Source organism: Plenodomus lingam, assembly GCF_022343315.1.
Source record: "Plenodomus lingam strain CAN1 chromosome Unknown contig_8, whole genome shotgun sequence".
Lineage (NCBI taxonomy): Eukaryota > Fungi > Ascomycota > Dothideomycetes > Pleosporales > Leptosphaeriaceae > Plenodomus > Plenodomus lingam.
Window position 1 is genome coordinate 267,734 of NW_027093972.1, and position 26,011 is coordinate 293,744.

A 26,011-nucleotide genomic window follows, 5' to 3' on the forward strand; every position below is an offset into this window, starting at 1 on the left:
TAGTTAACAAGTATAAGCAGTAGTAGTAGTAGTGTTAGGAGGAGGGTAGTACTTTAATAGCTTACTAACGCATAGCACCCTAGGCCTAAAATAAATAAATATTAGAATAGATATAAAGGGAACAAGGGAAAACTAATACTAATAATAAGAGTCTTAATACCTTAGGTAGTGCGCTTAGCAGCGCTCTTAAGCCTATTAATATAAAGGTTAGTTTAGGCCTAGGTATTATTTATACGCTAGTTAATACGCTAGAAGGTAATACTAGTAGTAGTAGCAAGCTATATAATATTATTATTACTATAACTACTATATAAGGGCGTAATAGCAGACTAAAGTAGAAACGCTAGAGCACTAGTAGTAGATAGAATAATAGCACTAAGCTAATACTAATTATAGGCGCGCAAGTAGGTAGTAGGGGTAAGTAGGGTAATAGTATTATTAGTCTAAGCCCTTAATATAAGATCCTTAAAATAATAGTAGAGCTAGTAGAACTATAGTATAAACTAGTAATAGGTGCCTTTAGTAGGTTTCTCTATAAAGGTGCTAAGGGTCCCCTTTTTTATAATATAGAGGTAATCCTCCTAGTAACTATAATAAAACTAAAGCTAGTTATAGAGGGCTTAGCAAATATTAGAATTATTAGTAAGGATAGCTTCTAATTAAGTATAAGTCTTATAGCTATAATAGTAGGACTTATATAAGCGCCCTATATATAGTTAGAACTTGCTATAAAGGAAATAAAAATTAAGGGGAACTTACTACTACCTTCCTAATAGTTATACTTACTAAAGAGATAAAGCTAGTTAATATACTAATTATAGGGAAGTAGCTTTATAAAGCTACTATTATATTCCTTATTATCTAAGTTACTAGAAATAATAAAGCTATTAAGTAACTATATTTAGGGAGATATATACTAAGTAAAAAGTTAGTGTAGGAAATATAGGGGGAATATTAGAAGTACGCACCTTATCTTAGTAGGCCTAGCGTGGGGTCTAACTGCCTTATAGTAGATCCCTACTACTAGTACTAGTAGTAGTAGATAAGTGTAACAATGAGGCAGAATTGCCTGCCTATTGTTCTATGCCAAGTCAGGCCTAATAAAGGCCTGACTTACTAATGTATATAGAGAACAGCTCGCCTATAGTTAGGATAGGTATATTCTTCTTGTCCTTTTGTACAAGACCTATAGGTGTAGGAATCTTATCCTTTTCTATACAGACACGCACTCCTATATGCCTTTAAGTTGTATAGGATACCTTTTGGATGCCCTACCTACCTAAGTTATTATATTATAAGAAGAATATTATCCTAGCTAGTAATAGTATTTAAGAATATTATATTTATTGTTATTTTAAGCTACTAATTTAGTTTTAGTAGCTACCTAAACCCTGCAACTCTATAGTTAGAATAGCTATTAGAACTTCTAACGACTAAAGCCTATAGGCTTAGACTTCTAGACCTATAGGTAGTGCTAGATTACCTTTAGAAAAATCGCGTTAGATTGCGTTAAGGTAGAGACCTAGAGACTACTAAAAGCCTAGAGGAATTAGAGGCAAAGCTAATATCCTCCTATAACCAAACCCCCTAAAGAAAAGATTTATTATTCTTATTAACTATAAAATATTAGATAAAGGTAAAGGAAGGGTATCTAGTTTAGCTACTTTTAAAAGCCTATTTACTAATAGAAAGAAATTAGATAAGGAAGACTTAATTAACAACGCCCTCCTTAAAGGACTTACTTCCTATCTATCTCTTAAGGTACCTTGTGCTCCTAGGAAATCTTAAAGCAACACCTCCCTTAAAGATAAATACATGTTAACCCTATCTAAAAAGGAGAGGTTAGAGGAATAAGTTAAGCAACTTACTAATTAGTTATATAACACCTCCCTCTATAAGGAGATATAGGGTACTACCTAACCTAGCTAGTCTTTAGCTTCTATATTAAACCCTATAGTGTGAAGGACTTAGGCTTATGCCCAAGCCTGGGTCTAACACAAGACGGACTAAGTCTAACACCACTACTAAGCGAACACACTGGACACCCATAAAAAGGCGTGGAGGGCTTATCTCTCCTTTAAGATACTAAATACTATTATTAACGCTTATTGCATTCTCCCTTAGGGCTAGTCTATAACAAAGGATAGGGGTCTATGCCCTAGGAACAAGAAGTAAAGGTAAAGGTAGAGGTGAAGGTAGATTTATTTTGCAAGAGTTTTTCTTTAATAAGGGATCTAAACCTAATCCTAAGGATAGGGACTATCCTTTATCTATAGGAGGGGGTAGTATAATAATAAGGTAGAATTGCCTGCCTATTATTCTATACTAAGTTAGGCCTAATAAAGGCCTAACTTACTAATATATATAGAGAACAGCTTACCTATAGTTAGGATAGGCATGTTCTTCTTGTCCTTTTATACAAGACCTATAGGTGTAGGAATCTTATCCTTTTCTATATAGACACGCACTCCTATATGCCTTTAAGTTATATAGGATACCTTTTAGATGCCCTACCTACCTAAGTTGTTATAATAGGTAAATTTAGCTTAAAGCTATATTAGTAGGCTCTACTATAGATTAAGTTAATAGTATATAGTAAAATACCTATAATAGTACTAATTTAGGTAGTAGATTTACTACTAAAAGGTAACTTTAGAGTTATAATAAGCGCACAGGTATAGGGATTAGTATTAGGAGCTATAGTAGAGTATAAACACTAAAGGATTAAGTAGATAGACCATTACTACTACTATCTATAGCTTTAAAATTAAGTGTGTATAGGCTAAGAAAGTTAGGCTAATAGATTAGCCGCTAACAAATACGCTAGCAAGAACTTTTGAAAGCCACCTCTGTAGATGAGTGTTGATACTGAAACAACCCCATGATAGTACCCACGTTATAGCATGCGATAGGAAAACGATAAGAAGATGACCAGAGCACAGATCGCAGTATATGCACCATGACGTGCAGAGAGATCGGCCGAACAGCAATACAAGAGAAGACCAAGACCAAGACCACGAACAAGAACCCAATGAGGTCCTCACAAACACACCGCATCATCATCACGAGTGACAGCACACTGTGTAAGTACGCGTACGGGACATTATGAATCGTTGTCCCTGACCTTGACACGGTATACGCCGCAGTGGAGAATGCACGCTGAGCCACCACCTGGGTACGGTAAAGAAGCCCATTTGCACATCGCAATCCTCTCAAAAAGGATCTTCAATCCATTACGGCGAAGGCTTTTCCACGAACATTCCACCCCACCATGCGCGGCATCATACGGTGAATAATGATCGCACACATCATCAATGCAATGCATCAACACTGGCTTGAACGCCATGTGGTGGGATCCACTTGTTCCCCCTCCCGACGCTTTGGTCCTCGGCATGCACTAACCTGGTTTCCCCGTTACTGCTTTGGGACTCGAAGCAAACGTCAGGTCCCATCTCATTTCGATCTGTGGTGTTCTCTCCACAGCCACCAATAATTACCGCAAATGCCGGTGTCAGAATGCTGGCTTAACGAATCATGAAGTGCCCATGTGCCGTCTCATCTGAGCTGGGACGCATGAGATGCGAACGTGTGGGTGCTGGCTCGGACTCCCTACAAGTACTAGTACTTGTACAAAACAACAACGGCGCACTTTTCCCATGCAACAATCGATAGTTGGGAAGTCTCACTGGGGGCCGATAGCCATGTCATCTTATCAGCTTACGCCAGGCTCACGGCTCTCATCATGGCCAGCTTACGCTGAGCAAGCAAATCATACGTGGCTAGTACGGTTACAAGACAACCTTTGGGAAGCGCCTCCAGGTGGGGCCCCTGGCACCATTCCCGAGTCAGTACGTGTTTATACGTACTGTACCTACTGTGTACATACTTGACCAGCGGTCCTTGGAAGGTGGAAGAAAAGAACAAACATCTACTTCAGTTGTACATCAAGACCCTCTAACATTTGGTAAACAGAAACAAAATTCGCTTGGGTATGGCCATAGGTATTGGTTGAAAGTCTGCGTTAATCGTTTTTTTGAGGCCCCCCTGTCCACGGGCCCTACAATGGAGTACTTGTCCTGGATATCATAATACCTATTGGTGCCTCCACACCGCAGCACTCTCTGCTGTGCATCGAATCGAGGTGAAGGAATGTCGTACGAGCGTTCCAGAAGGCGTCGCGTCCGGACCGAATCCCATGGGATGCCACAGGAAATGAAGCCATGTGCGGTGTGTGCGGTGTGTGTGGCACGGTCGCATCTGGGCACCAGTTCCTCGCGACGAACGGGGGCTGCACATGTGCGTGCCATGTGCAGCCCCGCAAAGATACAGGGGTGGCAGGTACCCGTAATGATGGGGGGATGGATTGTACGGGTAGGATGCTGGAGCTGGACGGCGTAGGCAGTCCAGGCGGATATCATGAGCCCTTGCGCTCTCTTTCGCTGGGATGTTGCGGTTCCATATTGTATTTTTGTTTCTTCAACAGTCCTCTCTATCCTCCATGCTTGCGACATCTGCATATGCAACTAACATCAATACTGTACTGCCTCTACCAAGAAAAGTCGTGCTACACATTTGCGAATATGATGTTACACACACAGACCATACCTACGGACCCGAATGAGGAGAAACAGAGGTCGGGAATCAAAACCGTTTTGAAGAGGTGGAAAGAGAGTTTCAAAAGCAACAATTCATTACAAGCGCCAAAGCCCCCGAAATTACCATCATCACCGGCACACGGCAGTTGCACGTCCTCGATAGCATCCTGCTCGGATCCCTCAATTCCATCACAACCCTCACGGCCATCCTCACAACCCTCTCGCCCATCACAAGTAGTCCCTATTACTGCCTCTCAAGCCCACCGGAGACCAGCATCCTCAGTCGCAAGACACTCCCACCGTCCTTCCAAACCATCATCAATTAGAAGCTCTCTGTCACGAACGTCCCGACAACCGGTACAACAAACACAACGACCACCAGACCCAATCTCATCAATTAGAAGCTCTCTGTCACGAACGTCCCGACAACCGGTACAACAAACACAACGACCACCAGACCCAATACTCAACTTCACAACACCAACCACTCAAACCATTATTCATTCCCCTTTTGACAAACGTAACAACAGATCCTCCATTTCTGCCCCTGCCCTCGCACTCCGACGACCCCACCTCGGTTCGCGGCGCGATCCACTGCTCCAGGAGAGTACTGGAAATCGTCGTATGAGCAGAATGAGCACTGGTATTGGCCACGGTATTGGTCACGGAATTGGTAATGATCATGGGAATGGCAATGGGAATAGTAGTCGTAATGGTGCGAGGAGAAGTTTGAAGCCACAGTCGCACTTGCAGTCGCAATCACAGTCGACCCGGCCACATGCAGCCAGTGTACCTCCAATGCATGCGAGTCTGAACCAGTCCAAAGTGAGGTTCTCGCTCAAAGTGGACAGTGTAAAGATGATGAGGGAGGAAGGGGGGTTTCAAAGGGATGGGGGTTGGAGACGGTGAGCGTCATCGTCGGTTCTAACTGGGCGGGAAATTAGAGGGGGCAGGGTGGCAAAGATAGAGATGGGTAGACGGACATGGTTTAGATTTTCATGGCTGGGCTTGCCACAGACACAGACACACACACACACAAATCAAAGTCTCTTGCCCAACCCTAGCTAATCAACTTCATCGTCACCTCTACCGTCGCAAAGGTACCCGCAGACACCGGTAGTGCCCTCAAAAGCGTCGGTGCAATACCCTTCCAGAACCCACGCAATCCCTCGGCCCTATACACCTTTGCCAAGCAATCCCTCATACTCCGGTACTGCTGATCCTTGCCAAACCCATCGCTCTGCATCTTGCTCTTGATCACATCAAATGGATAACTGCTAATCCACAGCATCTCACCCGCTAGCCCTCCATAGCCGGCGATCTTGAGCGTGGAAATATCTTCACGGTTGATGTTGTTGCGCGCCGCGTCGGCATTCATCAGATACTCAAAAGTGGTGAACCAGACACCATAGGCTTGGGCTTCGCGCAACCAGGTCACGGCCGTGCCACGATAGACACCACCCAAGACACCTTGGTGTGCGGAGATTTTGCGCACGCAGTCTATGGGGTCATTGTAGAGACGATTTGCACCATGCGGTTGGGTTTGTAGTCTGATACGGATATGTTCGATTGGACTTGACAAGACTGTATTTGCGATGCCGGCAAAGGCACCAGAAGCGTAGTACTGTCCATAACTCAACTGTGGCGATCCTGTACTCTCCCTATTCGATGCTTCAAACGCGCGTCGGGCATAGTGGAATCCACCGAATTGCACAGACACGCAGGCTCCGATGCCGATGAGGGGGGTGAGGGTGCCTTTGTAGAAGGCGAGAGCACCTTCATTCTTGTAAATACTCGTGGCGGCATCTAGGGCACCGCTGTACTGCGAAGTCGTTTGCAGTCGCACTTTTACAATGTCGAAAGGCTGGCCTATGAGGACCTGGGCGATGCCGCCTACAGCGCCGGCGAAGAGATCTTTGAGCGTGCGTTGGAGACTGCTTTGTTCTGGAGACTCGTGCTCAATGTGCGGTTTTGACATTTTCTTGTGTTTGGTTGGATACCTGGGTAGGTAACGTAGTGGATGCTCCTCAGCGGCTTTCGACTCTCAACGGTTCTGAATGTTGAACTGATCTGTCTTTTCGCGACTGTGTAGAACCTGGCCAACAAACAAAAGACAAGGCGTTGATTCAGAGAGTTCTTCGCTTTCAATTCCCTCGATCCGACAATCCACCTTTTGCTCCTTGTCGATACCTTGTATCCGGATTCACGTGGATGTTCGTGACTGTTTCTTTTTTTTGAACCTCTTGATACCTTAGCTGTAACGCCAAGAACCAATGGCGTGCTGGCGCACAGACATGCAACTTGAGGTACCATAAAGTACTCTCTCTATATAGAGAAGTCCATCAATTACAGCCTTGAATGACCAATGTCATGCTAGTGCAGCGGCAGCTGTGGAATGCAAGCTTCTTCAGAGTAGACATTCCAATTGTTTGTGGGCAATATTGAGATGGTAAGTGGTAAAGATCCGAGTTGCCTCAAGATCGATAGATAGGACTGAACATCTAGAGATCTATCCAAACATAGACAAGAAGAAATATCCTTTGCCAATCCATAGTCAAAGGCATGTCCACCGCATTGGTTCTTGCGCTTCTACTCTACCACATTCCTCCCACTTATTCCCACTATGACGTTCAAAGTACCAGGGGTATCCAGACAATTCAAGGAAACAGGCATTTTGCACGGAGCAGACGGACAAGCAAAACCCACATTGGTCCGACTCCCAATCCCGACATGGGTCAGTAACCAAATCTCTCAAGAGTTACAAGGGAATCTTGCCTATCGCATCTCACGTGAGGAATGCATTGCAAATCCTCGACTTCTCATAAAACCGGCACAGCATTTGCCACCAAAAAAAGGTGAGCAAGCCAGTGCTTCAAAAGTGAAAGGATGAGAATCCAAAGGTAGTGCGCAAGGCAGAGAAAACAAACTACCAGCACTTGAGTTTAGTCCAGAATTTGTCTTTTGGCGCGCCCTCGCCTTTCTCGTTGTCACGGTAACCGCGCTCGTTCTGTCCAGGTGGAGGCAGAGCGGCAGTCCGTTGCGCGGGCCCGTCACCAGCAGCGAGTCGTCGTGCTTCTACCACACGGCGAACGAGCACTGTCCATGTCAGTCCAAAAGTCTTGCTATCCGAGCGCTTGCTGCGTATACTCACAAGCAAACGTCTCCTCGATGTTCACCATCTCTCTCGCACTGGTCTCCATGAAGCCGCACCTCCTGCTCCTCGCCCACTCCAACCCCTTCTGAGCAGCAATCTGGCGTTGCCCTTGCAGGTCGCATTTATTCCCTGCCACAATCTTCACGGGTGGTACCTTGCCGTTGTCGATGCGGTTGTCCTCTTCCATGTCGATCATCTCCATGAAGTATTCGAGCGCGTCGAGCGAAGGGGCTTGGGTGATGTCGTAGACAAGCAGGAAGGCATCAGACTGGAGATTGGAGGCGGCCCAGAGACCGCGGTATTCCTCCTGGCCGGCGGTATCGGTGAGCATGAGATAGTAGGACTGGCCGTCTATGTTGCGGGTAACGCTGTATGAGTCCTCTAAGTGGTCTGCTGTTAGCTGCATGTTGAATAGATAGGGTGGATGCAAATGGGTGCCCGCGCGCATACCTATTGTCGGGTCATATCTGTGGTTGGAGCATGGCGTCAGTCTACCATCCATGTATCCCCCATATCCTGTTCTGTTCCCATACACGGGGCCGGGGAATGCAGTCGCATGAGACTTACTCGGACGTCCATTGGCTCCTCACCAGTCGCAATGTGATGGAACTCTTTCCTGCGCCCTATCAGCCTTGCCTGTGCCATGACAAGAGATTCAATGGCAGTGGTGGCATACCGCATCCTCCGTCGCCGCACACGGTAATGGTGATTCTGCTGGGGTCGTCCATAGTACTGCTGCACTATGGCGCAGTGGAGCAGACTTGCAGCCGTACCGCAGGGCAGCGCGCGTGTCGGCGTTCCTTGTCCTCTTGCGCGCGCAGGGCAGGCCGCCAGCCACGATTGCCGCCTCGACCGCTTCTCGAGCTGTGTTCTACGGTGTACCGGTATGGCCTAGTAGCACAGTAACGCCGTGGGCAACTGCGATGCAATCCGAAGTCCTCGAGTGGCACCGCGCACAGCCGCGTCTAGTCAGACCAAGGGCAGCAAGACACTGTAACTCAATCGGCGCACCCAGGTCGTGAAAGGGCCGCACGGTGGGGGAGGCAGGCAGGCAAGTGGATAGGTAGGTAGGTAGGTAGGTAGGTAGGTAGATTGATGGATAGGTCGGATGAGGCTCAGGGCTGTCTCTCAGCAGGGAAGCACGCCCGCGAGGGAAGAGAAAAAAAGAGGAGAACACAGGCGAAAAGGAAAGGCAATGGAAGCAAAGCACGACAAGAAAGTCATGGCGATCCCCCCTCGTATCTACCTAGAGCTTGAACAGGCACCTCGACATCCTTGCGCGTGTGGCTGGCTTGACTGACCTGACCGTCAGCCTTCAGGCACTCTGTCCGTGGGTGACGCTAGCAAAGGCGAACGGATGGGACCCGACATCCGACAGACGAGACTTGACCTGACCTAAAGAACAGCGACAGCGTGCTGGCATAGAAGAGAACAGGGCAATCATCATCATCCTTCTCCTCCCCCAAACCACAGATCTGGCGGCATGTGGAATGCCCCATGCTTGCAATCAGCCACTGTGTAGCGCGCCGGGGACGCCGCTGAAACAGGCATGTTGCTCCTGGCTGACATGGGGAGACATGGGGAACACGCAGCCCAACCTGTCCATGGTCCGAAACTACGACGGCCCATCACTCGACCGTTGGACGTTGACCGTTTGAGAGGGAGGGGAAAGGCTCTCGGAGTATCGAACAGCAGCTAGACATACTCTCTGACGCCCCACTAATCTGGCTTTATTGCTGGCACCGCTGGTGATAGGGCTAAAGCCCTGTGATTTCACTCTCGAGCGTACTGGGAGGAGCCGTACCTGTCTACAGACTCTAGCCTCCAGCCTTGGCTATCCGCTACTCCCACTCAACCCGTGGATAAGACTAAGCTTGGCCAGCTGCCAATCAAAGTTTGACTGTACACGGCGCCTCCTTTCCTCCAACGCCGAGACAAGAAAGTTTCATGCAGACCTAGCAGAAGATTTGGATCCTTCGTCTATGTAAGCAAGCTGTCTATGTGATCGTGTGCTCGTGTGGTTGACGTTGTTATCTACAGTTTTCCTCAAACCTATAAAGATAGATGGATAGATGGATAGATGGATGGATAGATAGATATATACACACACATGCGTACAGCAGGCCCATACCGCCGAGACTTTGCCGACAAACATGAAAATAATAATCGCCCACTAGCCGTGCAGGTGGACAGCCCAACACCGGAAGAAGAGTCAAAGTCGTCAAAAATCAAAATCAGGTATAAGCAATGGGTATCGTCTAGACTTTGGAACCAAGAGGTCGAATAAGAAAAGAGGTTGTAGTAGGGTAGGTCCGCCGCACCTCTGTCGTACCCCCCCTCACTCCGGCTCTGCGACTTCATCAATCACAGGCTGCGGGACGAAGCCTTGTGATGTCCCACCTTCTGTGCGTTGTGACTTCGCAGCATGAGGCTCGCCAAGGCCACCGTCTTGGGGGGATCGCTTGGTAGACTGTGTAGTCGTCGTTGACGAAGGGCCAGTCTCGGCCTTCGGGTGCGGCAGCATGGTTGCGTGACCTTGAAGGTGTCGTGGCGACGAGGCACTCTTTTTGCTCTTGTCGCTAGCTGCTGACGACGTTCTGGGAGACACTCGGCCTTGCTGTGGGTTTGCCAGAATTAGCCTTGCTTGTCAACCCATGGACTCCAACAATCCGTTGCCGAGGGTACTGATCGACATACCTGCTTCGCCCACCGCAGTCCACACGAGTTGCACAAGTCTCGATTCCCAGAAGGACCCCTTCGCCATTCTGGCGTGGTTCTGGTATGACAGTTGGCACAGTCCTTCTGCATTTGGCCCGCGCCCTTTCTCCGCTTTCTCTTCTTCTTGGCAGCCAATAGACTTTGCACCTCCTCCGCCAGATACCGATTGCGCTTTTCCATCTGCCGCAACTCGTATTGCCAGCTAGTACTCCGTGTCGTCTTCAATTCATCAAATACATTGTCGTCCGACGCAAGGCTTTGGTCTTGATGGCCGAGCTGCAAGCCATTATGCCCAGCAAATGTAGCCGGCGATTCCTCCGTGGTGATGAAGAGAGGGTTCGTTGCTGAGGTCATCGGGGTTGTGTTGCCAGTATTGGCGGTAAGCGAGCCAGGAGCTGGAGATCCTCCCGAGTACTGTGTATGTACCGATTGATGACAGTCACGCTCTCGATTATTGTTCAGGTACATCGAGGGGCGACCGGCACTGGCATTCCTCGAATACTTGAGCAATCGCGTTTGACCAACCACGAACGTTGGTTTCTGGCCTTCGATGGCATCCCCTGGGTAGATTGTCGTAAACGCCTGTAGCACTTGGCCTCTCTTGTTAATCATTTCGTGTTTGACTTCTCCCTTGCGTCCCCCTCTTGCAAGCTCTAGGATGCGCCCGAATTGAATCTTGGATTCTTGGCGCATGAGTGACTGTATGCTTGTGCCGACCAGATCGTCTGGCTGCTTGTCAAGTAACTGACGAACATTTGACGACACGAATAAGAACATGCCAGACGTGGACATCTTTGTCCACAGCTCGTTGTCTCCAACACCACCCGACTCGCGCACTATGGTCTTGGAGAGCGTGTACACCGGACGCTCACGACCCACCAAGATGATACATTTGCGGCCTTTTCCCTGCTCCGTATGCAGTGAACCATGGCCTTCAAACCACATGTAACCACTCTTTTTCCGTCGGATCCTGAACACAACGTTCACCGATGCACCGTTGGTGGTCTCCTTGAGTTCTCTCGTGACCGGGACGATGTCGCTAGGATGACACACTGATGACAAGGCTGTGCCCACAAGCTCGCTAGGATCGTACTCCAGAATTCGATTACTTGCAGGTGAGAGATAGAGGAAGAGACCTTTGAGTGACAGAACATGAACAACATCATCGCTATTCTCGAGAAGGACCTTGTCCCAAATTCTCCGCGTCATCTCGGAATCACCCGATCCGCCATACGTAGCAAGCACATTGGATACCTCGTCTTTGGAAATGGTTTGACCCGATTCGGTTTGTTGCGGTTTGTGATGATCACTAAACACGTAGCTGGGAATTGACATGCCTCGCTGATAGTTGATTCGGTACGACCCGTCTGCAATACGATTAGTACAATTTGCGCATGTAGTGAGTACATGGATGTCGCGGACATACCCGAGTTCTTGTTCGTCATGGCACTGGGCTGTTCCACAAGATCGACTTGAAAGCCGACGAAAAACTTCACCTTACCACCTGGCTCCCAGGCAATCGGAATCATGGTCAGTAGGTTCATAAAAGGCTGGCCTCCTCTTCTGTAGTTGATCAGGCTGATTTGTGCTTCTGCTCGACTTTGAATCATCTTCTTCAGGTAGTATACAGAGTCGTCGTCCACATAGTTGCGTTTGATACCCGATTCGACCTTGCCATCTGGTGACTGCAGAAAACGGCAGTTACGTCCGAGAATCATGTGCCTTGTGTAGCCTGTGAGTCGCTCAAAATTTTCGGAACAGTAGACAATGGGAATGTCGTCCATTTCAGCATCGCACACAACAAAGGCACATGATAAGTCTACAGCACCAATATCGATTTGAGGATCAGGTCTAGAGGCCACTTTCATCTAACACAAAATTAGTGGGCCTCTCCCCAGTGGGGCAGGGCGCGGGGGCGCGCAACAAACTTACCAAAACGCCCAACATGTCGAATCCTGTCGACGAATAAGCATTTTTGAATTGAGTCTTCATGTGGGGATTCGAGTGCATCGTTGACGGGAATCCTCCTGTAGGGACAGTGACTGGGAAGTTGGAATTCTCGAATTGCTTCTTGATAGCGTCCTTGGATAGGTCCATGGCTGGCTCCTGTGCGATAGGCTGCTGGACTTGTAGAGAGTTGAGACTCATGCGTGTTGGCACACTCATGGACGAGTGCTTCTCACTCTGAGGTCTGGGGCCGGATCGATTGCCGAGGTCCTGGCTGGTGGTACGACTGAGAAGGGCGCCAGCTGGCCGGGATTCAGACGCATGGCTCATGGAGGACTGATGCTTGAAGAGCTCGGGACGCCGTAACGGGGCAGCATTGTTGTCGTGCGAGGATGCATTCAGGGGCCCGACAAATTCCTGGGAAACGGGCGAGTCCATCATGGGCGTGCTGAATTGGGTGTTGGGAAACATGTTCATCTCCGTGGGCATCATGTTGAGCGAGTCGTCCATGTCCAGAGGCATAGACATGCCACTCGGGTAGGCAGCCATGTCGAGATTCAGAGTCTCTTTCTGATGCATGGGCGAAGCGTACGCTGAACCGGGCCCGGCCATGGCGGAAAAGGGCGAATTTTGGCTCTGAAACGGAGTGTTCATGGCGAGATCGGTGGTAGGCATCCTCTCGCCCTGCATGTCGGCGGACGTTGGTGGAAAAGCGGAGTTGGCGCGGATCATGTTGTCCATGGAGGCAGAAGACATGTCGAACTGGAAGTCGTCCATTTCGCCTCCGTTGGGATCCCCAAAATTCATCATGGACAGTCGTCGCGTGTCTGGACTGCCCATGTTTAACTGCGGCGCTCTGCTATAGACGGGCATGCTGCGCCGCCGGTTCTCTTTGTCGTTCTGGGCCACGATGGAGTCGAGCGACTGGCCCTCCATGTCAAAGGCAGACATGCCGTCGGCCGTCATGTCCATCATGGCAGAGGGATTATGGGCAGCCGGGTAGGGCCGTGAAGGGTAGGGAAAGCCATGCCCGTTCATGGTGGTGGCTCGCTGGACCTATCGTCCGAGTGAGGGTGTCGCAGGTGACGATGTCATCGAGTTTCGCAGACGCGCTACTAGCGGTTGGGCTGGCTGGCAGCTGGGCGGGCAGTCAGTCAAAGACTCCAAGCCAAGCTTGGCTGAGCCGGTGTGGTCGCTGTTCAAGGGCCTGCGCAGGCGTGGGAAGAGCGCAAGAGGGCTAGCCGGGCTGGCGGATTGGTGTTGCAAACGTCGCGGGTGTCGCAGAGGTGCAGGCAGGTGTCGTGTGAATGGGGGGGCGGGGGGGGGGGACAAGTTCACAGGACGAGGCTCACAAGCAACGTGCGAATGGTGTAGGTAGCGCAAGACGGCGAGACTAGTAGCCAAGAAAGAGGCCGAAGCAGGCCTGCGCCCGAAGGCTACGTACCAAGTAGTCTTCTGATTCGTGTGGACGTGTGAACAGAAGGTCATGGACGATTGTAGTTTTGGCCGGCCATGGGCCATGCTCACTCTGGGGGCTGGGCGGGCTGCGGACAGAGAAGAGTATAGTGTTGGGCATGGCAGCGCTCTTTTCTTTGGGGGAGGGGCAAGGGAATGGGGCTGAAGAGCGGGCAACACGACCAGTCCCTTGAATCTGAAGGGTCGATGCCGCAAGCAGAGACAGCCGACATGGGACATCTGGAACGGGGGCGGGGGGGGGGAAACACATGCGAGCCACTTAGACTTGGCCTGACACGCGGCTGTCGGTCGGTCGAGGTTTACTTACTGTGTAGAGTACATAGGACCGGTACTTCTCGCTTGACGCGCTTGTACGGGTACCCTGTGGCCGATGGTCCGCCAAGCCAAGCAAAAAAAAAAAAAAAAAAAGTGGCCGCTGCGAGTGCAGTGCGAGGGTGCAGTGCGAGTAGGGTAGGTAGGGCAGGTAAGCTGGCTGGCTAGAGAAAGGTAGAAGTTGTAGTTGTTTAGGTGGAACTGTACTGTGAATGTAAATGGTACAGAGTTCCACTGTTGTACCTTTTCTATCGTCTGTGGAGAAAGTCAGCCCGCAGGAGGTGAGAAGTGGATGATGGATGGGTGTGAGTGTGTAGAATAACAAACCATCCTTCTAGAGTACAGAGCTACCGTCCTTGTGTTGACATGTCCCTACTTGTTTCTGCCCACAACAGGACACCGACGCTACAGTCGCCAGCTCTGGCGGCCGATTGGTTGAACGGATGTAAATTTACATGGGAAACCGCAAGAGGTCTAGCGCCCAATCGCCTCACATGCAACCAATCCTTCCCCACGCATGCCTGTGTGTTCCCCGTTCCCCATCCCACGATCACGACCACGACAAACGACAGCCAAGATGATTCTACGGAGCATTGCACCGCGCAGCTGTAGGTAGAAGCCTCCCATGCGCAACACGGCACACCATCACTGACTTTTTCAACCCCCTTCACCCCAAAGGCTCACGGGCAGCACTCGCACGCGGCGCCCGCTCCTCGCACCTCCCTCGCCGTTTTCTCACCACCGCCACAACCACTTCCAGCCATGCATCCGCAGAGCACAGTCGCAAAGAGCTGCTGTCCCTCGAGGCCGAGCTCAACTCGCGCCTTCAGCAATCACTCCCTTCAGCCCATAGTCCTACCACCCACCAGCCTGCCTCCTCAATCCCATCTTCTTCTGTCTCCTCTTCTTCTTCTTCTTCTTCTTCTTCTTCTTCTTCTTCTTCTTCTTCTTCTTCTTCTTCTTCTTCTTCTTCCTCATTGGCTTCCAATGTGGCAGAGCAATATCACCTGTTCCAGCAGCAATGTCAGTTCCACCTGCCTCGTGCATCCGATGTCTACTAAAAAAAATGGTTAGCCAAGCAATTGGGCAAGCTCGGAACCGACATCAGTCCCCACTATCAGCCTCACACCCTCCTCACGAATCCTCCCTCGCCCGCCGATGTCACGCTCGAACTGCTCCTCGCATCCGAGGCCCACCAAGGCCATGCCACTTCGCTCTGGAACCCTGCCAATGCGCGCTACATTCACGGCATCAGACAAGGCGTCCACATCATCTCACTCGAAGTCACGGCCGCCCATCTACGACGAGCCGCCAAGGTGGTGCAAGAGGTATCAAGGCGGGGAGGCATTGTGCTCTTTGTCGGCACTCGCGATGGACAGGACCGCGCTGTCGCACGTGCTGCTGAACTGGCCAAAGGCTACCACTTATTCGAGCGCTGGATTCCCGGAAGCATTACCAATGGCCAACAGATTCTCGGAAGGTGCAGAATCAAGGTGGTGAATGCCAAGGATGAGGAGGTTCCAGGTTTCGAGGAGCAACTTTACGAGAGGCCCGTCCTTCGACCGGATCTGGTCGTCTGTCTAAATCCCTTAGAGAATTACGTTCTGCTGCATGAGTGTGCGTTGAACAACATCCCCACCATTGGCGTCATTGACACCAACGCGGACCCTACTTGGGTCACCTACCCCATTCCAGCAAACGACGACAGGTAGGTCACAGTCCCCGAACATCCAACCCAACAACTTTGGCTGCTAATCACCACTCAGTCTGCGTTGCATCCAAGTCATCGCAGGCGTTCTCGGCCGAGCGGGCGAAGTTGGGCAAAAGCAGCGCCTTGCTGCCGCCGCCAAGGGCGAAGTCACCTACCGCCCTGCTCAAGGCCTGGTCATGCCCGGCTCAGAAGACGAGCCCACGAACGCAGCGCCCGAAGAGGTAAAGCCGGAGAGGATCGCCAGCGCCGAAATGGGCGATTCGGTACCCACCACAAGTGAAGAAACCACGACAAGCCCCGCAGGGGGGGTCGAAAGCCTGGAAGATTCGGCTTAAAACGGCGTGGTAGGATAATAGGCATGTAAATCAATGTACAGAATAGGAGGCTTCGCATTCAGTCCCATGACACCATGACACTGGATCCTATCACATGGGAAAGACTGTCTTCGCCTTGGCAATCAGAAAAGCGCAAGGGAGAGACGGGATGGCTCCTTCACTGCACGCTTCCAGGCGCGTATACCGAGTCGGATTACAGGCACGAATCCCACCCACATGACGTAGAGGAGTAGGTGTGAGGAGAGGCAGAGGTAATAGGTAATAATAAGGTAGTAAGGGACGCTATGTACACGTACAAAGTAATGCATGGCGAACCTGAACCGCTTCGGCGAATCCAGGTAGGCCGGAATGGATATCGTCGTCTCCAAGAGGAAGCCCTCACGTAGCTTCAACAGCCCCACCTCATTGCAAGCTCAATCCAGATCATCGGCGCTGGTAGCCACCGTCGTCGGGGCAGCACTGGCTGGAGCCCGGTGGGTTCCATAAAAGTCCAACTTGCCACCCTCCTGCAGGACACCAATACGGTCATATAGTGATCTTGCGCGTACATAGGGATCCAGCTTCCAGTAGTTCTGCCTCAGTTGTTCGGCCGTCTCATCGCGTTCTCTCCTGCTTTGCTCTGCCCTTTCCGCCTCCGCCGCATCACCAGCGTGTACCCAGTCCAAAACCATCTTTTCGTACTTGTCCACCATCCCCTTCCTCTCGCCTTCACACTCCCGCCTCGCGCCTTCATCCTTCATCCTGTCATTCTCCCCTGGCACCGGCTCGACGTAATGATACTCCCACTTCTCATCACCACCTAGTTCCGTAGGGATCTGTGTCTTCGGTATATAGGTGGAGAGCTCGTCAATGTTCTTTGCAAAATGTACTTTTCCCGCAACAACCGGGTCGAGCCAACCGCGGATGATGCTCCATATTGCATTGAAGACCCAGGGAGCCTTGTAGACAAGGACGGTGCCAAGGGACTCGGGGTAGTTTGCTTCGAAGCATTTGATCATAAACTTGACTGGCGTATAGTCCATGTTGGCCATGGAAAAGTCGGTCATGTCGAAGACGATGGTCTACACATCAAGGTCAGTATACGTGCCCCCGCCGAATCAGTCGGCTTAGGCAAAGGGATGGTGGACGAACAGCTGTGTCAATGGGCGGCCTCAGGAGCATTCTGGCTGTCTCGATGGTGTAGACGGTAAAGCGCTCGAGACTTTCTGTCGTTTGCTCTCCTTGCTTGTGTAGACGTACACGGACGAAGCACATGGGCCGTCCTTCTTTATCCAGACCGTGCAAGAAAGACTTGCCCATCCGTAGTTGGGTCAGGAAGTCCTCGTCGTTCTTGGATTGTGCATCACCAGAGGAGATATGTTGCAGTGCGCCCAATTCGCCATGCTTCACAATATCCTCGTCGACATGCATTTCGTCTAACCTCCAGTGCATGGTGGAAATCATCATGATGAGGGCCTTCTCTACATCCCACTTTCTTGCGCGTAAGAAACGCAAGAGGAGGGCATCAGGATGATCGTGTTTGACCATACTCCAGAAGGCTGCCCGCAAGTCTTCGGGTTCCATGTTTGCGAGCGCTGCCTTGAACTCGGCATTCTGACCGTGCTTGTCGTCGTCGGCAGACAGCGAGAGCCTGCCCAGATCGGTAGATGTGCTGGTGTCTGAAGCGGCCATGGACTCGGCGTCGCTAGTCTTGTCGCCCTTGTTACGCTTGAAGACGTTCAGTCGGCTCTTCTTCTTTTCCTTTTTGCCATCTGCTGCGGATGGTGCCGAAGCCAGGCCGGGCGCGTCTCCATTGATAGATTCTCTCGCCCCGTCGACGCCGAAGACCCTCAGTGTCACTGCCCATAGCTCGCGCAACTTTGTCTCTTCATCGGCCGTAAGTGTGCCGGGCCGCCCAGGCGGGGTGTTTGGGGCCATGACGAGGTAGGAATCGGTGAGATGTGCGAGATGGAATTGCGACGATGTTGCTCTTTCCTTTTGTTGCTGTTCGGATGAGGGGCTGGCCAAAGGGAAAAGAAGCGCACCGCCGATACCAATACCTAGAACAATGGCAACCGTCCAAAGCCCAGTGCCGCTTTTCCTCGACAAAGTCGCCGCTACCAGACGGTGTTGTTGCTGGTGGTGTCGTCTGTATGCGCACGCGACTGCAAGGGAAGGCCTGTTGCGCGGGGTACGATACGGGCTGGGTTGACGCCAAAGGAGACGAGATGTGGTCGCGGGAAATGGGGAAGATCGCAGGAGGGCTTCGAGCGGTTGTGCGCGAAGTGACATCAACACAGCCGGGGGTGGTGAGGACTGGGGACTTTTGGAGGGGGGGGGAGAATTCCGGGAAGAGGCGGAGCTGGAGGGGCGGAAGGGGGTGAGTGGGTGGGGGGGTGGGGGGCCCTTGGGGGGGCTGACGAGGCGTAGGTTTTTGGGCGCAGTGCGCAAGTGTCGATGGGAGGAAGCTGGAAGGAAGGGCTATCTAGGACTTGTTGGCGCAATGCTGGGTGTGCATGTATATTTGCATCGTGCGACAGGTCCAAATGCGGTGTAAGAGTACTACCTAAGTCGTGGTGCTAGGACTAGGGCCGAGGTGGACCACTTTTGTCCTATGGTCAGTGTTGACCTGCATCCTCACTTTTGTTCCTCTACTCTACTTTCCTGCTGTGTCCGTACTCTAGCGTGGTACTAGGGGATTGCTGGAGTAAGAGTGGGAGCTTGCTGCTTATGTAAGACGGCAGAAAGAGTTGGGCGGTGGCGGCTGTGGTGGGGACCAGTCTAACAGTGTTGTTTACCTTGGCACACTCGGCCACCCCGCCACTCCACCACTTTGCGTGTATAAGGAGTACATGCTCCCCTATACTCTACTGCTACCGCCCATTGACCCCCGCTCACACCATTCACCCCATTCACCCCGCTCACACCATTCACCCCATTCACCCCATTCACCCCATTCACACCCACACCATGGCTTCGACAACACCCACACAGACCCCCTCGTACCGCCGGACACGCAGCAAATCCCCGCGCAGCCGGCCAACCACCCCCTTACGCGCCTCGTCTCGTAGCAGTCTGCGCGAAAGCTCACAGCGGGGGCGGGCGGCTTCCACCTCGGGCAACGCGCTCGAGGGCCTCCAGGACGGCTTTGCAGAGCTCAGCGACGCCATGGCTGATTTGGAGCAGAACTTTATGCAACTGCAGCTCATGCACGAGAGTCTGGCCCGCTTCTCCGAGAGCTTTGCCGGCTTCCTGTACGGCATGAACATGAACGCTTTCTGTGTCGACTTTCCCGAGGCACGATACCCCGCCCCGCCCTGCCCATGTCGAGACTGCTGATGACGGATGCTGATCCCATGCACAGGCGCCCATAGCCGAATCATTCAAACGCCCTCAAAACCATGCACATCTAGCAAGTACCCACTTCAGCCGCTCTCAGGGTCCAGATGACATGGAAGCCACATTTCTGACCACTGACACGTCCTTTGTCGACAATCCGCCGAGCAGCAAACTGGCCTCCAAATTTCAGAACCCAGCAACCCCAGCATCAACGTCAGCATCAACGTCAGCATCAACGTCAGCGCCAACGTCAAAGTCTGCTGGTGCATCAAGAGGTAGAGGCGGGATTCCAACGCGGGCAGGAAGAGGGGGCGGTATTCCCGTGCGAGGGCCGTCCTCCAGGGTCACACGAGGCGGGAGTGGCATTCCAGCCAGAGGCGGGGTTGGGAGAGGTCGATATGCCAAGGCATAGCGCCATGTTCAAATATTCGCATAACATGGATACCCGAGAGAATCCGCAGACTCCCGCTGCCAGTCGTGGATTTTCCTAAGCCGGTTTACATTCATTCTCGGCCATGTGTCCTCATATCGTACCCACACTACATTATTGCGCACTGCGCTCAATCCCCAAGCTTCCTTCCATCACCAACATTACCAAGCCAACTAATTCGATTCTCATCTGTGACCATCAAGATCCAAGAAGAACGAGGATAACTGCATAGTCCCCGCCAGGCCGGAAGAGAAGGGTATAATGCGATAGAGTCAAATACAAAAGACAGAGTCGAACTAGGCAGCCAGAGGGCATCTTATTGAGGCCGCTGCACCGCCTGTCCGGAGTGCGACCATCTCGGGGCCAGATTACGCAAGTACACCAGCCTGACTCTTCGTATACCAGCTGCCGTTCTCCTTACGTACCGCCCAGCCTTTGATGGCGACAACGACGGTGGTCCATGCCATCAGGAGCGCCGTAACACCCATGGTAACGGTAAAAATGAACATGGCGTCCAGCTGGTATTCCTCGAGAGCTGCAACAGTATCCTTGTTGCTCATCATGAAAACCAGACCTCCGGAAATGAGGCAGAAGGAAGTGATGATCTCCGTTGGTGGACGGGAGGGCAGGAAGGACGTCGGCGGTGAAATGTACAAGATCATATAGGTAAGGCCACGGGCAAGAGCGAAGCCCATGAACATGCTTCCCCATTGGCCGTGGATCATGCTCGAAAGCATAGAGCTCTGGTGGTGCGAACTCATCATTTTGCCAAGCAGCATGATGATCAGAGCGGGCATGGGATTCATCGAGAATCGATATTGGCGGGGTTGTTGCCATTGATCGTCAGTGGGATGGACGGAGGTGGAGGAGGTGACGGTGTAGTTGAGCAGATCCCTCATCTTCCTCGACTCTACAATCATTCCCAGCTAAAGCACATTAGTATCAGTGACGCTGTATCGAAAAGAGCCTAGAGGACTTACCAAGCCACCACCAAAGAACATGACAGAAATGGAAACATGCTCCAGATCTTGTGCTGTCCATGCACCGCCCCAAGCGGCCAGATGTTCGAGGAATACATTAGTGACGCCATAGAGCCAAATGACAAACGACTCTGTAAATTCGGCAGAAGGAACAGTCCACCGTCGACCGCCGGCAGACTCTCTCGTCGGCTTGATGTTCCACGCCCAGCCAAAGTCGGCAAACGCGCCCATCCACCGACCCAGTGTCAAGAGCCCGTAGAGGAAGAAGATGCCGCCTTTGACGTAGTGCGCCAGGATGTTGAAGACGTGATTTCCTCTTGCGATGCCACCATATGCGACCGTGCCGCTGCTAATGGCAAAGAAGCCCTGTAGCAGGATCGTGCGTTCGATAACGACGGCGAGGATTTGAATGATCCTCTGTGTTCGCCTACCAATAAAACGAGCCACATTCTGGGACATGAACCTATCCACAACGGAACCGGCTAGGAAACCTCGCTTTTCAGACTCGTCACCCAGGTTGTCAAAGTCGCCCTCCTGACTATAAGCGCGCACGGGCGACGCAAACTGGAGATCTTCCGATTCAACGCTAGAAGATCTCGAGTGTCCCTGCAAAGATTCGGAATTCCGCTCCGTGCCCTGTCCAGAGTCTTCTGACCACCGCGATGGCGCAGGAGGCTGCTCTTCTGGTACGCGCTGGTATCTCGCCATGTTTGTTGCATTCATTGTTGGTGTTCCTGCCGCCAAAGTCTCACTCTCGGAGCGATTGATGTGTAGTTGCACCAAACACATGAGGACCCACGCTGATGCGATCCAAGTGATTATCCAGCCAATCTTGCTGTGCGCATTATTTGAATACAAGTCCGGTGTCTGGTGATTGTAGATGACACCCAGTACCAGTGCGAGCGCGTTGATGGCAAGAAACGCCAATTGTGATGGCAAGACGAGTCGCGAGCGTGCAATGCTCAGCATAACAGCTTGCTCTGGTCAGCGACCGAGTCTGTTGACAAGAGAGGCAGGTAAGGATTGGACATACCAACAGGCAAAACCACGACCCATGCCAAGATCTCGAGCGCAATATGCCAGTACATCAACATGGCATGCTCGGACAGACTCCAGTAACTCGGTGGCTTGTCATTGTGTTGCGCGGGAGGAGGCGGTGCAGCCATATCCATGGTGTCGCCATGATGAGAATCGCCATGCGCGATAGCAGAGGTAAGGGATGCTAGCAGCAAGACCGTAGTCGCATACAGACGGAGGCCACGGTTCGGCATATGTGCTACGCTCTTCTCCTCTTCCTCTGGCTACAAGTCCAGGCAGAATGGAAGGGTCAGAATGGAAGGGTCAGATGGACGTCGTCTTGCTCGCAATGCAATGAGAAGCTAGTGCACAGGCCTACACGCAGTCCAAAGGTGGAATCGAGGCAACGGCAAGTCAGTGGAATGGACAAACATTTTCAGTTTCTAGTGACTACTGTTGTACTATATGTCAGATACAATAGCTACCGTACCTAGTCCATGTGATGTGCGTTCGGAAAGCTCGGGAGATTCGCGATCGCGGAGTTGGCCAGGCCAAGGGTATGGTATTGAGCATTTTGTCAGCGCGAACCAGCGATGATGCGATTTCCGATCGCGCGCAGGTTGGTTGCACCATTGCGATTGCTTTGTTGTGACGGTGTGGGACATGGGTAGGGCGGAAATATGGGAGATTGTCTGTTGCCCACCGGTATCCTAGGTACTTTTCTGCTCGCTTGGCGTACAGCAGGCACAGTATACTACCAAGTGCCCATGCGATGCTCACCTCATCCATCCATGCTCACAATCTCTGGACGTCTTTGGAATGCGCAGACACTGGACGACCCAAGCACACGGAAATAGATGGAGGTGTACTGGACTGCGACGAAGGCCGTAGACAAGTTCAAGCACAGTACAATAGTGCAAAGCAACACCCGCCACGTCTCGGACCCGTACTGGCAACCCCGAAGACTGTTGTTGCGTCTGCCTTGATGATGATGATGATGATGATGATGATGCTGATGATGATGACGCTGCAGGCATTCACTAGATCCCATGGTCGCAGTCGAATCATCTCGACCTCGCCTGGGCGTCATCCAGACAGTCTAGAGTATGAACATGCAAGGCCGCCTTGTCCGCACACTCCCTCTACACATGATTGGCCCGGCTGGGGCTGGGTTGTTGTGTCACATGTCGTCTTGCGCCAGACTCCAGTGCGCTTGTCTAATCCAGTTAAGCTTTCTGTCAAGGCTTGGCGAACATGACACTAGTGACGGACAGGTTTTAGCGCCGTCTGCACGCTCGTCAAACAGGACCAGAGGCAGTATACGATGCCTGATGGCTATCCGCAGCCTTCCGCTGGGTGACAGACAGACAGGCAGACAGACACTGTGTTGTGTACCCGTACTTTGATCAAAAGCAAGTTGGCAAAGAGTACCACGTACCGTGCCTAGCTAATGTACAGTACCTACTGTACCCACCGGTACCATGGTATACCTACAGTACGTAGCCTTCGCTGTACAAGCACCGATTATACCGAACAGCAGGCTGCCAGATGTGACAACATGCACTCGGCTGACACATCATTTCTCTTCTCGTCACTACCTACATCGCGATCGTCTGAGCGGGCTTTGGCTGCATGCCAAGCACGGGATCGGGTACTATTGCTACAACACTTGTACTACAATGTGGACAAGGCACTTGTCATTGGTGAAGTAGTAGGAGCGTGTCTCGCTGCCCACTGTGTACTCTACCTTACATGTACCTATAGTATACATTTCGACAGTAGACTGAGCAAGGCTCGGGGAGTCTGATGATCAATCCAACAGGTCAATGCACGGTACCGTATTGTCTGCGCAGTATGTAGTTCTCATGTACTGCACCTACCGGTACCATAGTACATCGCCTTTATCATGCATCTGTGCCCACCTCTTGGCCGAGCACTGAATTGGGTAGACAGACCCAAGATCAAGCTGACATCCAACGAACCCGGGTCATGTCATGTCCCCGGCTATTCGGCGATGCCGCAAGTGACAGCTGTGCAATCCATGCTTTCAGGTAATAATGCCCGGCATGCTTTGCAACACGGATTTTCTTACGAGATGTACCGGTATGCAGCTTTTGCAGATGAAGTTGGCATGGCAATGGCCATGGAGAAACTTTGCGACCTCGTTCAATTTCCATTTACGCCATCGGACCTCGGGATCTTGTTCCAGCCAATCCAATCTCTTCCTCTGATTGCCATGAATGAAAGACGGCCGCAATGTTCTGTCCTTTCAACCAATGTACCATACTTTCTAAAAACAATCGCACATGACCGTCAGACCCAAACGCTCGCTTCCCTCCGTTCCTTGCTCAGCCCCACATTCCTCTTCCTTTCCGCCAAACACCCCCCCTCCCCCCCGGCTTTCCTATACCTATTGTACTGCACGCTACAGGGTAGCAATCTCTCTACTGCTCCCGCCCATCCTCCTCCAATGCCGCCCTAACCTGTTTCATGATTCGTCCAAACTCTCCAAAGCTACTCAAATTCATGCTCCTCGTACAAGTCTCCAGATTGATCAGCACAGAGTGCAAGTTATCGTGTTTCCGCTTAATCTTGACATACATCCTGCGCACACCTTCGGTCTTTTGTTCGTCAACAGAGGCTGTCGAGCGAAAAGGTGAGGCCGATGGGGCGATAGAGGAGCCAAGGGGATTAGAAAAAGTGGGCGTGGCAGGCGGAGTGGCAGGCCTGGTGCGCTGTCGGATCTTGGATGCGAATGAGGAGGGGAGGTTGCCTTGGGAGCTTTGGGGCGACTGTACAGCTTCGGTGCTAAAGAGTCTCTCACTAAGGCTGTGGACAACTTCGGCGTGTTCTTTCTCGACGACGTTGGATTTTCGTTCAAGTGCTTGGAACCTGCTCTGAGTGTCCTTCAGCTCGGCAATAGCGAGGTCATGGTCAACGACAAGACGCTTATGCTCCTCGGATTGAGCCTGGAACTGGTCCCTTTCTCTCGTGACTTCCCTCAGGCCAGTTTGCAGTGTTTCGACTGTCGACTGTAGGCTTCCGAGGCTAGTCGCTTGATCATCAATGCGCTTCTCCGAAACCTTGATTTGTTCGTCCTTCGTATGCAACAGTGTACGCGTGGCTTCTGTCTCAGCTCTCGCAGCTTCGGCGGTAGCGTTGGCTGCCACAATTTCCCTCTTCGCAGCTGCGATTTCTTCTCGCAGCCGCTGCAATTCTTGTGTATGACCACATGCCTTCGAAGATGATTGTCCCAATCGAGCCACAAGAGTACGTCGAGGCTTGGGCTTGGGCTCTTCATCCTCCCCATCAGAAATTTCAATGATCGTGGGTTCCTCTGAATTGTCCGCCCTGGCCAGCGTCTCGTTACTCTCACCCAGTAATGGCTCTTGCGTGTCGAGCTTGCGACTGCTGTTTTGCCCAGTCTTCCGCCTCTTCGCGGCGTTGATCCTGGAACTCGTCCGCGTAGCACTTTCCCTAGCTCTGGGGCTCGGGGTTTTCTGCTTTAGCGCTGCTGATTGTCTACTTCGTCGACCTCGCTTCTTTGTTGTTTTGCCTACCGGGGCCATTGATAGCAGCTCGTTCAGGAGTAAGTCCACGTCCAAGTCTTCTGGTGGGATATACGGCTTAGCGTCCGTCTCTACTGAAGGTAGGGGCGAGTTGCCGTTTCGCGTGCTCCTGTCCTGTAGGCTACACAAGGCTAATTCAGTATCAAGTGGAGTAGCTGAGCGGTCACCGTAGACTTGTTTACGGTTCAGAAGTAGATTGGTGAACAGGGTTGGCCCGGCGTCATGGTCATCAGACGAAGGCTGCTGCAAAGGCTGCTGCGTCAGTGACGCGTCGTGCTTTATGGGTGGCAAGAGTGAGATCGAGGAGGTAGGAGCGTTCTCGGATGACATGCGATGGGATGAGGGCTGATTACAATCAAGGGGCTGGTGGTGATGCGGCATATTCATCTAATACAACAATCTCTTTCATCCGAAATTCTACGGCAAGAAGATAGGTGAAGGGGGGAAGT

The 26,011-nt window shown here is 51.5% G+C and overlaps 11 protein-coding genes across 11 annotated transcripts; 5 read left to right on the plus strand and 6 right to left on the minus strand.

Moving 5' to 3' along the window:
• Window positions 1-2,877: 2,877 nt before the first annotated feature.
• IAQ61_010133 (uncharacterized protein) lies at window positions 2,878-4,012 on the plus strand (the record flags this gene model as incomplete). Its single annotated transcript, XM_003841460.2, has 3 exons — window positions 2,878-3,083; window positions 3,673-3,844; window positions 3,973-4,012. The coding sequence occupies exons 1-3, from the start codon at window positions 2,960-2,962 to the stop codon at window positions 4,010-4,012; spliced, it is 336 nt and encodes a 111-aa protein (XP_003841508.1). The 5' UTR covers window positions 2,878-2,959.
• A 568-nt stretch (window positions 4,013-4,580) lies between these two features.
• IAQ61_010134 (uncharacterized protein) lies at window positions 4,581-5,504 on the plus strand (the record flags this gene model as incomplete). The annotated part of the gene is made up of 1 exon (XM_003841461.1): window positions 4,581-5,504. The coding sequence occupies one exon, from the start codon at window positions 4,581-4,583 to the stop codon at window positions 5,502-5,504; it is 924 nt and encodes a 307-aa protein (XP_003841509.1).
• A 151-nt stretch (window positions 5,505-5,655) lies between these two features.
• On the minus strand, window positions 5,656-6,573 carry IAQ61_010135 (uncharacterized protein; the record flags this gene model as incomplete). Its single annotated transcript, XM_003841462.1, has 1 exon — window positions 5,656-6,573. The coding sequence occupies one exon, from the start codon at window positions 6,571-6,573 to the stop codon at window positions 5,656-5,658; it is 918 nt and encodes a 305-aa protein (XP_003841510.1).
• Window positions 6,574-7,521: 948 nt separating this feature from the next.
• On the minus strand, window positions 7,522-8,477 carry IAQ61_010136 (uncharacterized protein; the record flags this gene model as incomplete). The annotated part of the gene is made up of 5 exons (XM_066098672.1): window positions 7,522-7,691; window positions 7,747-8,130; window positions 8,200-8,216; window positions 8,317-8,365; window positions 8,426-8,477. The coding sequence occupies 5 exons, from the start codon at window positions 8,475-8,477 to the stop codon at window positions 7,522-7,524; spliced, it is 672 nt and encodes a 223-aa protein (XP_065951217.1).
• Window positions 8,478-10,087: 1,610 nt separating this feature from the next.
• On the minus strand, window positions 10,088-14,114 carry IAQ61_010137 (uncharacterized protein; the record flags this gene model as incomplete). Its single annotated transcript, XM_066098673.1, has 5 exons — window positions 13,859-14,114; window positions 12,400-13,552; window positions 11,894-12,335; window positions 10,447-11,834; window positions 10,088-10,366 (listed from the first exon to the last, which is right to left on the minus strand). The coding sequence occupies exons 2-5, from the start codon at window positions 13,450-13,452 to the stop codon at window positions 10,088-10,090; spliced, it is 3,162 nt and encodes a 1,053-aa protein (XP_065951218.1). The 5' UTR covers window positions 13,453-13,552; window positions 13,859-14,114.
• Window positions 14,115-14,547: 433 nt separating this feature from the next.
• IAQ61_010138 (uncharacterized protein) lies at window positions 14,548-16,248 on the plus strand (the record flags this gene model as incomplete). Its single annotated transcript, XM_066098674.1, is given in 5 exon segments — window positions 14,548-14,810; window positions 14,963-15,054; window positions 15,072-15,271; window positions 15,282-15,910; window positions 15,969-16,248. Coding segments are annotated over 5 exon segments (1,464 nt in total), but the record flags the coding sequence as incomplete, so codon positions are not given.
• A 413-nt stretch (window positions 16,249-16,661) lies between these two features.
• Window positions 16,662-18,519, minus strand: IAQ61_010139 (uncharacterized protein; the record flags this gene model as incomplete). Its single annotated transcript, XM_003841466.1, has 2 exons — window positions 16,662-17,309; window positions 17,380-18,519. 2 exons carry the CDS (start codon window positions 18,517-18,519, stop codon window positions 16,662-16,664), a joined length of 1,788 nt encoding a protein of 595 aa, XP_003841514.1.
• Window positions 18,520-19,197: 678 nt separating this feature from the next.
• IAQ61_010140 (uncharacterized protein) lies at window positions 19,198-20,266 on the plus strand (the record flags this gene model as incomplete). The annotated part of the gene is made up of 3 exons (XM_066098675.1): window positions 19,198-19,524; window positions 19,592-19,779; window positions 20,200-20,266. The coding sequence occupies 3 exons, from the start codon at window positions 19,198-19,200 to the stop codon at window positions 20,264-20,266; spliced, it is 582 nt and encodes a 193-aa protein (XP_065951220.1).
• A 98-nt stretch (window positions 20,267-20,364) lies between these two features.
• Window positions 20,365-22,247, minus strand: IAQ61_010141 (uncharacterized protein; the record flags this gene model as incomplete). The annotated part of the gene is made up of 3 exons (XM_003841468.2): window positions 20,365-20,922; window positions 20,977-21,950; window positions 22,010-22,247. 3 exons carry the CDS (start codon window positions 22,245-22,247, stop codon window positions 20,365-20,367), a joined length of 1,770 nt encoding a protein of 589 aa, XP_003841516.2.
• Window positions 22,248-22,765: 518 nt separating this feature from the next.
• IAQ61_010142 (uncharacterized protein) lies at window positions 22,766-23,251 on the plus strand (the record flags this gene model as incomplete). Its single annotated transcript, XM_066098676.1, has 1 exon — window positions 22,766-23,251. One exon carries the CDS (start codon window positions 22,766-22,768, stop codon window positions 23,249-23,251), a length of 486 nt encoding a protein of 161 aa, XP_065951221.1.
• A 1,186-nt stretch (window positions 23,252-24,437) lies between these two features.
• IAQ61_010143 (uncharacterized protein) lies at window positions 24,438-25,892 on the minus strand (the record flags this gene model as incomplete). The annotated part of the gene is made up of 1 exon (XM_003841469.1): window positions 24,438-25,892. The coding sequence occupies one exon, from the start codon at window positions 25,890-25,892 to the stop codon at window positions 24,438-24,440; it is 1,455 nt and encodes a 484-aa protein (XP_003841517.1).
• Window positions 25,893-26,011: the final 119 nt, after the last annotated feature.